General features: G+C 56.6%; 1 protein-coding gene across 2 annotated transcripts; it reads left to right on the top strand.

Annotated features, from left to right (window-relative positions):
• The first annotated feature begins 10436 nt into the window (after nucleotides 1-10436).
• On the top strand, nucleotides 10437-13157 carry FZD2 (frizzled class receptor 2). 2 transcript variants are annotated; one of them, XM_055132313.1, is made up of 2 exons: nucleotides 10437-11090; nucleotides 11187-13157. In XM_055132313.1, exons 1-2 carry the CDS (start codon nucleotides 10461-10463, stop codon nucleotides 12168-12170), a joined length of 1614 nt encoding a protein of 537 aa, XP_054988288.1. In that variant the 5' UTR covers nucleotides 10437-10460; the 3' UTR covers nucleotides 12171-13157. The 2 variants fall into 2 exon arrangements, with proteins under 2 accessions (XP_054988288.1, XP_004621062.2); XM_004621005.2 differs by having other exon boundaries at nucleotides 10437-13157.
• The last annotated feature ends 2195 nt before the right edge of the window (nucleotides 13158-15352 follow it).

Genomic DNA, 15352 nt, shown 5'->3' with positions numbered 1-15352 from the left:
TGCAGCCCAAGGGTAGATCTTCAAAGAAAACAGAAAGAAGTTTCCTCTCTCTCTCTCTCTCTCTCTTTCTTTTTGGGCCACACCCAGCGATGCTCAGGGGTTACTCCTGGTGGGGGACCATATGGGATGCCAGAGACTGAACCCGGGTCGGCGTGCAAGGCAAACGCCCTACCTGCTGTACTCTCGCTCCAGCCCCGAAGTTTCTCTCTTCTCCTACATGCAGGCACCAAAGGAGGGCTGTGAGTCCACAGGGAGGAGGCGACCGTGTGGGAGCCCGGAAGGGAGCCCTTGCCAGAACCCCGCCTTCCTGGCACCTTGCTCTTGGCTTTCCAGCCCCCAGAGCTGAGACCATACATTCCCGCTGCTTCAACTTATGGTCTAGCGTATTTTTGTATGTTTGTGTTTTCGTCTCTTTCTCTTCTCTTTGGACTATAGTGTTGTTATATCAGCCCAGCCGAGCAGACCCAGACAATGGGGAAGCGGGTGCTTGCAAACTTGCTGGGCAGGCTGGCGAAGCAAGTTTGGCAATGAAGTCACAGAAGTGTTCTTCCCTCGCTGTCACAATCGAGTCTAAAGAACCAGGAGGCTGCACCATGTTCAAGGATGCCACCTCAAAGTTCCACAGCCCGTAGGAAGCAGTACCAGGCTGGCGGGGTGGTCAAAGACGGTCCTGGGGGCAGTCGGAGGGCAAACCCAGCTTCAGGACCTTGCTGGCCAGCTGAGAAGCTACGGGAGGAGCAGAATTCACCTTTCAGGTCTCAGATGAAGGTGTTTTGCACCCAAAACTCCAGCTACCAGAGAGATCAGGAGATGAGGTTTTGGTTCCAATCTCTGCAGGCCAGGAAAGTATTAGACTGAGATCAGGAAGACTCAAGAGAGTGATGAGAATGGGTGCCGGGCGTCAACCCCCCCATCTACCACAATGAGGAAGGTGCCTGCTGGGAAGAATCACGGGGGTCAGCCTCTGGAGAGGGGTTGAATGAATGAGGGGCTGGGACATGGAGCAGGACTGGGCAGCTGCCATGGTGGACCCCAGCTCTGAGAAAGCTCAGAGTGGGGGTCTGCAAAGCAGAAAGCTCCAGAGCCCACATGAGAATCACCTGGGGATTATAGCTCTCAATAGTAGGCGGGCCCAGGAATCAGGATTCCTAGGAGGTGAGCCCCTGGCCTCGGATGCATGTGGGCATGAGGCGTTCAGGCCATTATCCTAGGGCAGGAGCTTCGGTGACACCCCCTGGGGGACAGTACAGTGCAGTGCGAGCTGAGGTTTGAGTTGGGGAACACTGCTGAAGCAGCCCCTTCCCCTCCTTCCTGAGAGCAAGTCCTGAGGTCAAACACTTGAACCCTGAAAAATGCTAGAGGAGAGGGGGCCCTGCTAGGAACCCTGGAAGGGCCTGCACATGCGTGCTGAGGGCCTTGTGTGTGTCATGATGTGCACTGCGTGGCCTCCAGCTGTGGCTCTGGCTGCCACAATACTTGGGGACCCCATTCTTCACCCAGCTCCATCAGCGAGCACTTTGACCTGGAGGAGGCGTTCAAGGGTTTGACAGAGAAGGGACAAGGGGAAGCCCAAACAGGGGATGGTGACCAAGGGAGGGCAGAAGTGGTGATGCCATCCAGAATGCACTGGAAGTCACTGGAACCACACTGACACCCCAGAATCCCCATATCCGTCTCCCTCCACAACAAACTTCTGTAGCACTGTCATCCCATTGTTCATCGGTTTACTTGAGCGGGCACCAGTAACGTCTCCATTGTGAGACTTGTTACTGTTTTTGGCATATCAGATACGCCATGGGTAGCTTGCCAGGCTCTGCCATGGGGGTGGGATACTCTCGGTAGCTTGCCGGGCTCTCCAAGAGGGACGGAGGAATCAAACGTGAGTTGGCCGTGTGCAAGGCAAACACCCTACCTGCTGTGCTATCGCTCTAGCCATTGAACAAAGTATCAGTCTAAAATACGAGACAGGGGCTGGAGCGATAGCACAGCGGGTAGGGTGTTTGCCTTGCATGCAGCCAACCCGGGTTTGAATCCCAGCATCCCATATGGTCCCCCGAGCTAGGGGTAATCCTTGTGCATCGCTGGGTGTGACCCAAAAAATAAAAAAATAAAAAAAAAGAGAGAGAGACAGATGTCAAAGGGTCGAATTCAGGTGTTATTTTAACTTCAAGTTCGAGTTTTTCCTTTTCCTGGGCCAGAGCACTAGCACAGTGAGTAGGGAGCTTGCCTTATAAGCAGCCGACCCGGATTCGATCCTTTGTACCCCAGATGGTTCTCGAGGCCTCACCAGGAGTGATCCCTCAGCGCAGAGCCAGGAGTAAGCCCTGAGCACCGCCGGGTGTGGCCCAAACACCAAAAATAAATGAATAAAAACATAAAGAGTTCCTTTATACTGGGCTGGGCTGGAGATAATAAAGGAGTCAAGGTGTTTGCCTTGCCCATGGCCAAACTATGGTCCCTTGAGCACCACCAGGAGTGACCACTGAGCAGAGCCAGGAGAAGTCCTGAGTACTGGACCTGGAGGAGGCTGAGCCCCAACCTCCCCACCCCACCCCCCAGGGGCAAAAAAAATTAAAGATTTCCTTCTATTATTGAGTCCTCTGCTTGGCTTTTCTACCCCAACCCCACCAGTTCCCAGGAAAAAGCCAAAGGTAGCTGAAAAAGTCCTGGCCTCCATCTGTGGCCCCAGCCCTGAGCACTCCTTGGGCACCCCCCAATCCTGGCCTCCGCCACCGGCACCCCCAGCCTAGCCTGCCAGGGACTCTCTCTGGAAGCTGTGGCAGCAAATCTAGCCAAGCTGGTGAAGCCAGACTGCCAGTCCTACGCAAAGCTCTTCCTTCTAAGGGCTCCCCCTTCTACTCGGCCCCGGGTGGTGGGGGGCCCTCTGGAAGCATTTGCAGTCCGCTCAGCTGGCGCTCCAGGCCCTCTGGTGAGCTGGTTCTCCCGGCCAGCCCCAACCCCAGTTCCCCAGTTATCTGCTAGCACAAAGCACAGTCCAGGGAAGGGGAGGGTGAGGGGGTGGGGAGCGGGCAGGGCTGGGAGCAGGGTCCTTGCTAGTAAATCAAAGCTAGTTCCAGATGGAGCTGCAGTGGCCGGCGGCCCCCTCCCCCTCGGCCTCCCCTCACCCCGGCTCCCTGGTTTCAATCCGTCCCTCCACGACAGAGGGGCCTCCTTTCAAACCAGCCCTGCGCCTCCAACTCCCAACAACAGCTTAAGTTACAGGAAAGGGGGGGTGGGGGGTGGGCCAGCCTGGAGGAGAGGAGAGAAATTCTGGGAGAAGCGAAGGGGACCCGGCAGACTGGAAAGAAAGAGGGAAACCCAAGGGCACGTTAGGCGGTGGGGGTGCAGCCGGGAATGTAGGGGAGCATTCCCCCGGGGAGCACCTCTCACACCACCCTGGACGAGCCCTCCATGTCTCTGCGTCTATGATTCAGACTCTCCCACTCCTCTCGCCTCTTGGCATTAGGTTCTAGAAGATTCCTGGAGACAAAACATCTGACTCATTCATTCCCAAAGATGTTGTTTTCTTTTTTTCTCCCCCTCTGGGCCATGAAATCAGAATCAGCCCCGAGAACCTCACTAATCAAACTCAGGTTGGCTTCCTTGGGTCTGTTCTGGGCAGCCCACACCTCGCAGGCCCGAGGGAATCAAGGACCTTAATGAACACATCATCTGTTGTAGCTGCTTAATCCTTTTACGGCCCGTTTTGCCAGCCAGACACCTAGGGGTAGGCTGCCGCAGAGATAACAGCTCTCCCCCGCCAAGGCCCCTCCTCTGTCCTCAAAGCCAGTCTTGGAATTTGGCAGGAGGGTCTGCAGGGGGCCTCCAAGTGGGCAGAAAGCAGGGGATTCAGGAGTCCTAGACCCCCTGATTATTCTGCTGACGATTTATTTCTACATTAAAACAACAACAACAACAATGTCTTTCCTTGCAGGGGATGGGCCCAGGGCCTCACACACGCAAGGCACGTGTGTACCCCTGAGCCCCAGCTCAGCTCTGTGTCTAAGGGTGGATCCCTTAGCACTACAGGGCAAGGAGAGGGAATCCCCTAGCGCGGGATTCGGGGTTTTGGTGGCAGGGACTCAGGGAAAGAGACTCTCCCCAAGTAGAGGTTTCCTTGTGGACAGGAAAGCAAGAAGCCAAGCCGGCTCTCTGAAGGCTCAAAACATTCCCCAGGGCTCGGGACCTGCCCATTTAAAGTGTTTGTCCTTAGGTAATCAAGACCTCAAAGCTGGGGCCGGAGCAATAGTACAGCAGGTAGGGCGCTTGCCTTGCACGCGAGCAACCTAGGTTCGATCCCCAATACCTCATCGAGTCCCCCAAGCAGAGAGCCAGGAGTAAGCTCTGAGCACCACCCAACTCCCCTCCCCCCCAAAAAAAAAGACCTCAAAAGCTCCAAAATGAGAATGGCCTTAAGAACAAACAGAACAGCCTGGGGCGGGGATGGGGGGTGCTGGAGCAATAACACAGCGGGTAGGGAGTTTGTCTTGCACACAGCCGACCAGGGTTCGATTCCCAGCATCCTGTATGGTCCCCTGAGCACCGCCAGGGGTAATTCCTGAGTGCAGAGCCAGAAGTAACCCCTGTGCACAGCAGGTTTGCCTTGCACGCGCTGCTGACCCAGGTTCGATTTCCAGCATCCCATACGGTCCCCTGAGCACCACCAGGAGTAACCCCTGTGCATTGCCGGCTGTGACCAAAAAAAAGAATGACCTCTTCTTCATCTGCCTCCACAGAGACAGATACACCTGAATCTGAACCTCCCACCAAGGGGCAATGGCAGGGGAGGACCTGCTGAGACCAACGGAGCAAAATGGTGAGCTGGACCTCTCCTGGGGCTCCTTGGGAAAAAAGGCTTCCCTGGAGGGGCATCTCATCAGGCATGATCGGGAACCAGCCTGGGGAGGAGATAGGACACAGGACACCCCTGACCTCCTCCCATGGTGCAGTGAAAGATCAGAGGGGTTTTGTGCAAGATGGAGACCCAGGGCAGGAAAGACAGTACAGCGGGAAGGTGCTTGCTTTGCACATGGCCGACCCGGGTTTGATGCCCAGGACCCCATACAGAGTCCCCTGAACCCAGCCAGGACTGTCCCCTGAGCCCTGCCAGGAGTAATCCCTGCACACAGAGCCAGGAGTAAGCCCTGAGCTTACTCTGGATGTAGCACAAAAACAAAACAAACAAAAGGAGAGTGAGAACCCTGGCAGAGGAGCCTCACCCCAAGCTGGGAACCAACCGGAAGGAAGGGGCTCCCTGCCCGTCTCCCACCCTGTGAAGCCCCTCTCCCTGGGTAGACGGTGGAGTCAGTCAGGAGCCAGCCTCCACCATCCATCCTCTGGGCCTCTGTGTTCCCCCATACAGACAGGGAAGCCAAGTGCGGGAAGGGGAAAGGGCTGGGGGGGTGGAGCCTCAGGCAACCTTCCTGCCCTCCCCTCCCCTCCCCTCCCCTCCCCTCCTCATCTTTTGCTTTCCCCAGTTTCTGCCCAGCACTCCTCACCCCTGCTCCTTAACCAGAGCATCCCTGAAGCTTCCACGTATCCTTGGGCGACCCCGCAGGCCAGTCCCACAGCTCCGGCCCTGGCCTAAGGGTGCCAGATCTAACTCTTGCCTGAATATCCCGTTAGAAAAGAAAATCCACCTCTTTTTCCTGGATTCTTCCCTTGGATGGAGCATCGGTCCACCCTGCTTTGCCTGGGCTCATTCTCCACCCTCTCCTGACGGTTCCTGTTAGGCTCATTAGGGCACTGAGGTTAGACACTTGGGTTTCCCCTGTCACTTACTCTCCGCTCTTCATCGCATCGCCCTGAGCTGGGACCATGCCCTCACCATGTCTCTCCTGGTCTCTTACCATCCATTCCTCACAGAGATCTCTGACTCCTGCCCAGCTACGCTCTTCACAGCTGTGCAGATGCCCCAACTGAAGGTGTCGCTGTGACCAGCCCCATCCCACAGGGAGCCAGCAGGCATCTGGCTGCCAGGCTGCTGTGACTCCTCCTCCACCATCGGTCACCCAAACACTTGCCGGGTGCTCCCTGGACTCAGCACCCTGCAGGGCACCCTGGTCCTCCTGTCTGGGTGCTCTCTCCAGGCCTGCTCACATGTCTGGTTCCCCTGCGAGGTTGTGGGGTTCCTGTTTCTGCTCCCAGCACCTACACAAGGTCGTCATAGCCTCCAGAGCTGATCCCAGAGGCCTCTCCTGACTTTCCCCGACTTGGGTCGCCGCTGCCCACCCTCTCGCCTTCCTGCCCGTCAGGCGCTCCCAGCGCCTGGACCGTCCCTGCCGAACACTAACTTCTCTGGCCATTTTTTTTTCTTTTTGGGTCACACCTGGCGATGCACAGGGGTCACTCCTGGCTCATGCACTCAGGAATCACCCCTGGCGGTGCTCAGGGGACCATATGGGATGCTAGGATTCGAACCTGGGTCGGCTGCGTGCAAGGCAAACGGCCTACCCGCTATGCTATCGCTCCAGCCCCTCTGGCCATTTTCTATCCCTTCAAGTGACTATGGGACATGAGTGTCTGCCACAGGGCTGCCCCAAAGGAACTGGGTGTGGTTTGGGGGGGTCACACCTGGAGGTTCTCAGGAGTTATTCCTGGCTCTGGGCTCAGGAGCGAGCCCTGGTGGTGCTTCTGTCGTCAAGCTAGGGTTGGCTGCACCTACCCCCTGTACCATCTGTCTGACAGCGATATTGTTAAATCAAAGCACACAGCTCGAACCTCAAAGGGGTGAACACACACTCTGCATGTCAGTGGCCTGGGTTAGATCCCTGATACCACTGACCCCCTGAGCACCCCGCTGGGAGCAACCCCCAGTACTGTGGGGGTATGGGTCAAAACCTAAACAATATATATATTTTTTTTTAAAAAAAAAAAGAGGAGAGGGGGCTGGAGCTATAGCACAGCGAGTAGGGCATTTGCCTTGCACGCAGCTGACCTGGGTTCGATTCCCAGCATCCCATATGGTCCCCCGAGCACCACCAGGAGTAATTCCTGAGTGCATGAGCCAGAAATAATCCCTGAGCATCGCCGGGTGTGACCCAAAAAAGCAAAGAAAAAAAAAAAGAGGAGAGATATTGGGGCTGGAATGATAGCACAGCAGATAGGGCATTTGCCTTGCATGCGGCTGACCCCGGTTCGATTCCCAGCACCCCATATGGTCCCCTGAGCTCCTGAGTGCAGAGCCAGGAGTAACCCCTGTGCATTGCCAGGTGTGATCCCGCCCCAAAAAAAAAGAGGAGAGAGAATTCCAGGTGCTGGAAGGGACTGGTTAGAACCCCAAGCATTGCTGTAGGGGAACCTCCGAGCACAGTGTGTGGACAGGGCATCATCACCACCAGGTATGGCCCTGAAGCAAACAAAATCACAGCCAAGTGCTTTATCAGGTGACGTCACAGAGCATCTCTGGCAGTAGAAAGAGGGGTGGGCACTGAGGGCTGGCAGGCCAAAGACTGGCCGAGTTCTGCCTCGGAGGGGTTTCCTTCCCTTTCCTTAGGGAGTGTATCATACCCTGCAGTGCTCAGGAGTGACCTCTGGTCACGTGCTCAGGGGACCATATGTGGTGCTGGGGATCTAACCAGGGTCAGAGGGTCAGCTGCCTGCAAGAGCCTTACCTCCTCCAGTACTAGCTCTCCCTTCCCTCCTCCTCCTGTTGCAATAATAGAGGTCACATTAGCTGGGAGCTTGCACGCCTGCTTGCCAGGGATCACACACTTGAGTCGTGGGTCTGTGGGCAGTGCTGGGACTGGGGATTCGAATTAGTTTCACCTTTGCAAGCCAGCACTCTACTGTCTGCAGAGAAGAAATCCATTTCCATGACTTCCAGGAGATCGCAAAAATAAAAGCTTCCTAGAACCCCTCTGGAAGTGGGGGAACCTCAACCCCAAAGGGCAGGGGTGCTGCCGCTTCCCTCACTGATTGCCCGACTCCAGCATAGGCCAGGGATGACAAGAGTGAGCAAAAAGTGTATTGAAGGAAGAAAAGGAGACGGAGGAAATGGGAGAATGTCTTGAATATTCCCCCAGTTCCAGCTCTTTCTCTGCCTTGGGGTGGGTAGGGAAGGAATCAGTATCGTGGAAGGAAACTGAAAATGCAGCATTTGCAAGAGAAATTGGCTCTCCATTGCAGATTGATGGGACTGTGAACTTCCCAGAGGCTAGGAGGCGCCCATTTCACTCATTTGTTTGCAGAGTTCAGTCCTGAGTCAAGTCTGGGTGCCAGTTCTAAAGCCCCCCCCCTGGGCTGACTAGGAGGGGCCCCCAAGAGCAGTAGCACTTGAGGCTTAATTAAGGTAAGAAATCCTGGTAGCACACCCCGATTGATTTGCCCACCTCCAGCCTCCCCTCTTCCCGCCCCCATTCTCCCAGCCTTGACTTGGGGTGGGAAGTTATAGAAGGGTAAAGAATCAGCCCGGGAAGAAGTCTGAGGGCTAAAGCTGTGAAAAACAACTTCTCCAAGACACCCGTAACACATTTTAAGTTGCTAATAATATGAAAGTCTTTCATTCATTCCGGAAACATACTCCAGAGACCTGCCCCACCTGGACAGCCCAATTCACTGTTCACTGTCCCTTTACAATTTTATTTCCCCCCTACCTCCCCCACACACGTTTTTTTCTTCTTTCTATATTTCTTTCTGGTGCTGGTATCACTTTGCAAACAATCGTTTTCGAACTGGGCGCAGGAAAAAGGGCCGCAGGCTGGGAAGATGTAGTTCATACCAAGAAGCCAAGGCGCTTTCTAAATTTCATTTTTCCTCTTCTTATGCCCCTTCCCTCCAGAGAGACAACAGAAATAATTGATCCGTCATCCAGTACCAGCCAGGCCCAGGGGATTTAAATGCTCGTTCTCCCTCACTGTCCCAGAAGCCCCGCTCAAAACGTAAACTCCTAGAAGGGGAAACCGGCGAGGGAAAACCTTTCTCGCGTGGCGGGCACAGCCGCCCACCCGCAGCCAGGTAAGGGGAGCGGGGAGGACTGGGGGGAGGGCGCCACTCCACAATCCCCCAGCCTCCCCTCTCCCCCCACCCTCTGCCGTGGAATCACTTAAGTTTGGGGAAAACTCCACTCTCTCTCTCGACCCCGTCTGGAAGCTTTCAGAAGGCTGAAGCCGAGGTGGGGAGAGGAGGGACCTTCCCGCGAACAGCCTAAGAGAGTCTCCTCTCCACCCCAGCCGCTCACCACCCCCACCCCCCACCATTAACCTTCGATTAAGACCTCCTCGTTACGGCAACTATACTTTGCATAATTAAGATTTGCCTCGGAAGAAAGTGGGAGGGAGAAGCCGCAGCTTCAGGCCATTCTCCTTCACCTCGCCCCCTCCTACCCCCGCCCTAACTCTCCAGCCCTGGGCCTCCGAGTTCCTGAGTTTTCGCACTTTGAGGTGCCACCGAACACAAAGCACCATAATGGGCTCCTTTGTGCTCGCTACGGGGCAATTACGCCCCGGAGTCCCGGCCCCTTTAAGAGCCTCTTAAAGAGACAGGCTTTCATTTTTCAGAGGGTTCTTGAAGGGAATGTGTAGGGGGAGGGGCGGGGCCAACTCCTAAGGGGTCGACTTAGAGGGGGGAAAAGAAACTTGTCCGACCTCCGGGAAGGGGGCTGAGAAAACAAAGTCTTAGAAAACTTTTTTTTTTTAAAGTCTCTTTTAAAATCGTTCAACTTGTGAGTTTCCACTTCAACTGAGAGATCGTACTGGACTAGAAGGGGTTCGAGGAGCAGGGCGGAGGCGAAGATTTGAAGAGGCCCATCTTGGACCCCAGAAGAAGAGTGACCGGGACTGAGTCGCTGGGGAAAGTGTGTCTCCGGGTGTGGCCGCACGGCCCGGGCAAAACGCAGCGAGGGGACGGCAGCCCTTAACATAATAGCAGCTTGTCTCTTTAAAAAGCAAAAGGAGGCGGGGAAAGTCCTGTTGGCATCGGGTTTCTGATCTCATTATGCTGCGGCCGACCAATCCCGCTCTCGGGGCTGGTCCCCGAGTTCAAATCTGATTGGCCGCGAGCACATTTTGGGGCCGGTGCTTAGAGCTCGACGGGGAGGTTTCAAGGATCCCTTTTTTGGGGGGCTGAGGAGTGGGCGGGGCCACCGGCGGGGGCCCCCTTGAAACCGACTAATTGGGATCGGAGAGGCCGAGGTGAGGGCTGGAGGAAGGCACAAAGGAGTCGCTGGGAGGAGAAGGGAGGGGAGAGGCGAGAGGAGGAGGAAGAGGAGCGAGGGCCCGCGGCGCGCGGCCACTCCGGCGGCTCAGTCCGACTGCAGCGAGCGAGCGGCCCGCGCGCCGCCCCCTCCCCCGCCCGGCCTCCCGGACTCCGAGGCGGCGAGCAAAGTTTGCAAAGCGGCGCGGGTGGCGGCGGCCGCGGCGAGGCGGCAGCGGGGGAAGGCGCGCGGTCTCGGGGCTGGGGGCTGGGGGTTGGGGGCGGGGGCGGGGGGGCGCCCGGGAGCCGGGTGGGGGGCGGCGGCCAGCATGCGGCCCCGTAGCGCCCTGCCCCGCCTGCTGCTGCCGCTGCTGCTGCTGCCCGCCGCCGGGCCGGCCCAGTTCCACGGGGAGAAGGGCATCTCCATCCCGGACCACGGCTTCTGCCAGCCCATCTCCATCCCGCTGTGCACGGACATCGCCTACAACCAGACCATCATGCCCAACCTTTTGGGGCACACGAACCAGGAGGACGCGGGCCTGGAGGTGCACCAGTTCTACCCGCTGGTGAAGGTGCAGTGCTCGCCCGAGCTGCGCTTCTTCTTGTGCTCCATGTACGCGCCCGTGTGCACCGTGCTGGAGCAGGCCATCCCGCCGTGCCGCTCCATCTGCGAGCGCGCGCGCCAGGGCTGCGAGGCGCTCATGAACAAGTTCGGCTTCCAGTGGCCCGAGCGCCTGCGCTGCGAGCACTTCCCGCGCCACGGCGCCGAGCAGATCTGCGTGGGTCAGAACCACTCGGAGGACGGCGCGCCCGCGCTGCTCACCACCGCGCCGCCGCCGGGCCTGCAGCCGGGGGCCGGGGGCACGCCGGGCGGCCCGGGCGGCGGCGGTGGCGGCGGCGGCTCGCCCCCGCGCTACGCCACGCTGGAGCACCCGTTCCACTGCCCGCGCGTGCTCAAGGTGCCGTCCTATCTCAGCTACAAGTTCCTGGGCGAGCGCGATTGCGCGGCGCCCTGCGAGCCAGCGCGCCCCGACGGCTCCATGTTCTTCTCGCAGGAGGAGACGCGCTTTGCGCGCCTGTGGATCCTCACCTGGTCGGTGCTGTGCTGCGCCTCCACCTTCTTCACCGTCACCACGTATCTGGTGGACATGCAGCGCTTCCGCTACCCCGAGCGGCCCATCATCTTCCTGTCGGGCTGCTACACCATGGTGTCGGTGGCTTACATCGCCGGCTTCGTGCTCCAGGAGCGCGTGGTGTGCAACGAGCGCTTCTCCGAGGACGGCTACCGCACGGTGGTGCAGGGCACCAAGAAGGAGGGCTGCACCATCCTCTTCATGATGCTCTACTTCTTCAGCATGGCCAGCTCCATCTGGTGGGTCATCCTGTCGCTCACCTGGTTCCTGGCAGCCGGCATGAAGTGGGGCCACGAGGCCATCGAGGCCAACTCGCAGTACTTCCACCTGGCGGCCTGGGCCGTGCCGGCCGTCAAGACCATCACCATCCTGGCCATGGGCCAGATCGACGGCGACCTGCTGAGTGGCGTGTGCTTCGTGGGCCTCAACAGCCTGGACCCGCTGCGGGGCTTCGTGCTGGCGCCGCTGTTCGTCTACCTGTTCATCGGCACGTCCTTCCTGCTGGCCGGCTTCGTGTCGCTCTTCCGCATCCGCACCATCATGAAGCACGACGGCACCAAGACGGAGAAGCTGGAGCGGCTGATGGTGCGCATCGGCGTCTTCTCGGTGCTCTACACGGTGCCCGCCACCATCGTCATCGCCTGCTACTTCTACGAGCAGGCCTTCCGCGAGCACTGGGAGCGCTCGTGGGTGAGTCAGCACTGCAAGAGCCTGGCCATCCCCTGCCCGGCACACTACACGCCGCGCATGTCGCCCGACTTCACCGTCTACATGATCAAATACCTCATGACGCTCATCGTGGGCATCACGTCGGGCTTCTGGATCTGGTCCGGCAAGACGCTGCACTCGTGGCGTAAGTTCTACACGCGCCTCACCAACAGTCGGCACGGCGAGACCACGGTGTGAGCGAGGGGCGCCCCCTGCCCGGGATGGGGGGCTCCAACAGACTCTTTTATTTTTTTAAATAAAGAACAATCGAAACCATTTCTTTTTTTTTTAAGGTTGCTTTCTAAAGGGAACTCTGCACACACACACACACACACACAAACACACCCCCATCAGGTTTGTAATTAAAACTGTAAATAGTCTTTGTAAATTTAATGATTTATTTTCTATTTAGAAAAGAAAAACCGGGGAAAACCTAGAGAGTCCCCAGGGCCGAAGAAGGATGGGTAGCCGTGGGGCTCTCTGGGCTTTGGTGGCCCCCTAGTTGGAAATTTGGGGTGACTGGGCAGGGCTACGCCCTTTGGAAGAGCTGGCTGGGAGGGCCAGGAGGGTCGTGGGGTGCCACATCTGAAGCCAAATCTATGGCTGGGGCCTGTAAGCTGCCAGGGTTTGGGGCAAGATTGATTTTCTTGTTGTTGGTTTTCTTCCCCTTTCCCAGTTTCTTTCCCTGCCTGTCCTGCCTCCAATATTAGATCTCTGAACCTCCCAACTGAGATGAGGACTGGAAAACGCAAGATTAAAAACCACCATCCTCGACCTGGGATTGGGAGAAGGGCGGGGGCGGGGGAGCTTGCGGGGAAACAGTCCCAAACTTCTGTCCATTCCCCTACTCAACTCACTCCCCGGGCGAGGGGGCAGAAAGTCCTGGGGAAGTGTGCTTTGCACCCTTGCCCGCCATGCCATGCCATCTTACCTTGAACCCTGATCCTCGCTGCCTTCATTTTTAGGGGGAGCACTAGCCTTTGCATATTTATTCACAGAGTTGGGGTTTGGAAATGCCCGGGGCCTCCCCCGCCCCTCCCTTCTTTCCCCTGGCGTCTGCCCCAGGTTGGGGTCCCTAACCAAATAATGTAGGTGGTCTTCAGGTTTGTAGTTTGCGGGCTGGTTTGTGTGTTACATGTGGGCTCTTGCTGTTTGGGTTTATTTTCAAAAAGCAATAAAAATGGATTGGGGGGGAAAGGAGGGCAGGGATGGGCTGGTGGAATTTTTTTTTTTCTTTTTCCTCTGACAAAAGACTGGTTCCTTTTCAAACTTGTCCAGAAAGGGGTGGGGGAAATGGAAGAGGCTCTGGGCAGCCTCTTTGTGGCTGTGGGGGTGGGGTTGAGTGTTTACATGACATTCTATATCACAAGATTGATAGAATGTTTATAACAGATGTTTCTTATCTTCATCCTACCCCCCACAAATAAAAGCGAGGACTTTTCTTAAAGTATCTTTGACGCTGGTATGAGAATTCCGCTTTCCAGTACACATCACTTCCCTCAACTATTTGGAATATTTTAGAATTTTAATTCCAAAGGATTGATTTGAAGACCAAGGAGGGTGGGGTGGAATCAAGTCCGCCAGAAAACTCAATTTTCACCCTCTCCTGTTTCTTGACGATAGTGCAAATTAAAAGCTAATAATCATCGTAATAAAGTGCATTTAATTATCTTCCAGAGATCTAGCCCTTTAATTGTATTTAACGGGGTTGTAATGTTTTATTAGTTTAACCAAACCACATCACCTCCTCTGTCTCCCCCTGGCTTCCTGGGTTGGGGGTGGGGTGCAGGAAGGTTCCCAGCTTTTTTTTTTTTTTTTGAGTTCTTGCAATTTTAGACTGAATGGCTGGAGTGGGGGCTGGGGGGAGGGCATGATGGGCAGACGGACCGCGGGGGCCTTACCACCCCTGGTTGGTTGTCTTTGGGACAAGGGAGAAAGTTGGAACTCTTCCTCGGGGTTGTGTGTTAGTTTGTGTTGGGGGAGGGGATCTAGAAATGATTGGTGGTAATTGAAGTCGTATGTGGAACTTTGTTTGGAACTGAAGGAAGCTTAGGGATTGCAGCCGATCCCCTTCCCAAAATACATCATCTTCCCCCCACCCCACCCCCCTGCATTTGTGCTGGTGGCCAGTGTCTGAAGTTAAAAGGGGCCTTCCTGCTGCTGCAGCCCTGTGTGAAGTCTCCGCGTGCGGGCCCCCTGGGTTATCGGAGCCGCGGCGCCAGCCCGGTGTCACCGCCTCTGTCCTCCCATTTGTCACCAGATCGAAGGAACCCCACGAGGAATGCAGGAGTTAGCTGACAAATTGTGAGTGTCGCTCCTGGTGGTGTGGCCGACAGCCTGTGACCTGGGTGAGGGGTGCCTGGTGAGGCAGGCAAGACCTGAGGAAAAGGGGTGCTGGTCTCCCCGCTTCCAGCCTCCTACCCGCCCCCTCCCCTGCTCCAGATCCCAGCTTTTGTGCTTGAGGTAGTTTCCAGAAGACTCTCACACCAAGAGGAAGAAGGTGATCAGTCAGTAAGATGACTCTGCCCAGGAAAGCAGGGGATTTGTAGTTTTTTTTCTTTTTTCTTTTTTTTTCGGGGGAGGAGGGGAAGGTACACCGGCTGTGCTTAGGGCTAACTCCTGACTCTGTGCTCAGGAGAACCATATGGGATACCAGGGATCGAACCTGTGCTGGCTATCTGCAAGGCAAATGCCCTAATGCCCTACCCTGTTTTATGATAGCTCCAGCCCTGGGGTAAAAAAAAATTTTTTTTTTCCTTTGCACCCACCCTGTCCAAGCCTGCAGCCAACAGGGAGAAAAGGGCCTGAGAAAACTGGAAAAGGAGGTTTTATGGTGTGGGGAGGCGGCTAGATAAGACGATAATTGCCTCTTTGGGGAAGGACAGGCCTTCCAGGAGCCCTCCCCTCTCCAAAGGGGTAGCCCAGGGCTGAATTCGTTACTGAATGCAGCAGGCCGCCTCCCCAACAGCACACAGAACAACTGGCAGGGGAAAGTCACCCCAGACAGAGGGGCTAGGGGAGAGCTGGGGGCACCCAGTCCCAAAAGGGAGCCAGCCTGGGTTGGGAGCACCGCCCCCTCTTGGAAAATCCCTCATGGAACCTGGTGGTCAGTGGGCATAGACTGCTGAGTGCCCACTGGCTGCCAGGGCACCTTTCCCCGTGGTCAGCGGGCTGGCCCTGCACTCCAGAAGTGGGCCTGGGTCTGGTGCGGGACTGAGGGGGTCACAAGGGAAGTCTGAGGCTTTGGCTTGCCTCAGCTCACAGCTGCCTCCTTCCCAACCTCCCACCCTCACCCCTTCTAGAGACGCTCCCCTCCATTGATCAGACATACTTTTCCTCCCTCTCTGGAAAACGGCTCTGCTTATTACAAACCAGGAGGT

The sequence above is a fragment of the Sorex araneus genome, chromosome 3 (assembly GCF_027595985.1).
Source record: "Sorex araneus isolate mSorAra2 chromosome 3, mSorAra2.pri, whole genome shotgun sequence".
NCBI lineage: Eukaryota > Metazoa > Chordata > Mammalia > Eulipotyphla > Soricidae > Sorex > Sorex araneus.
The sequence above is the reverse complement of the archived record's forward strand: the minus strand, read 5'-3'. Positions and strand labels throughout refer to the sequence as shown.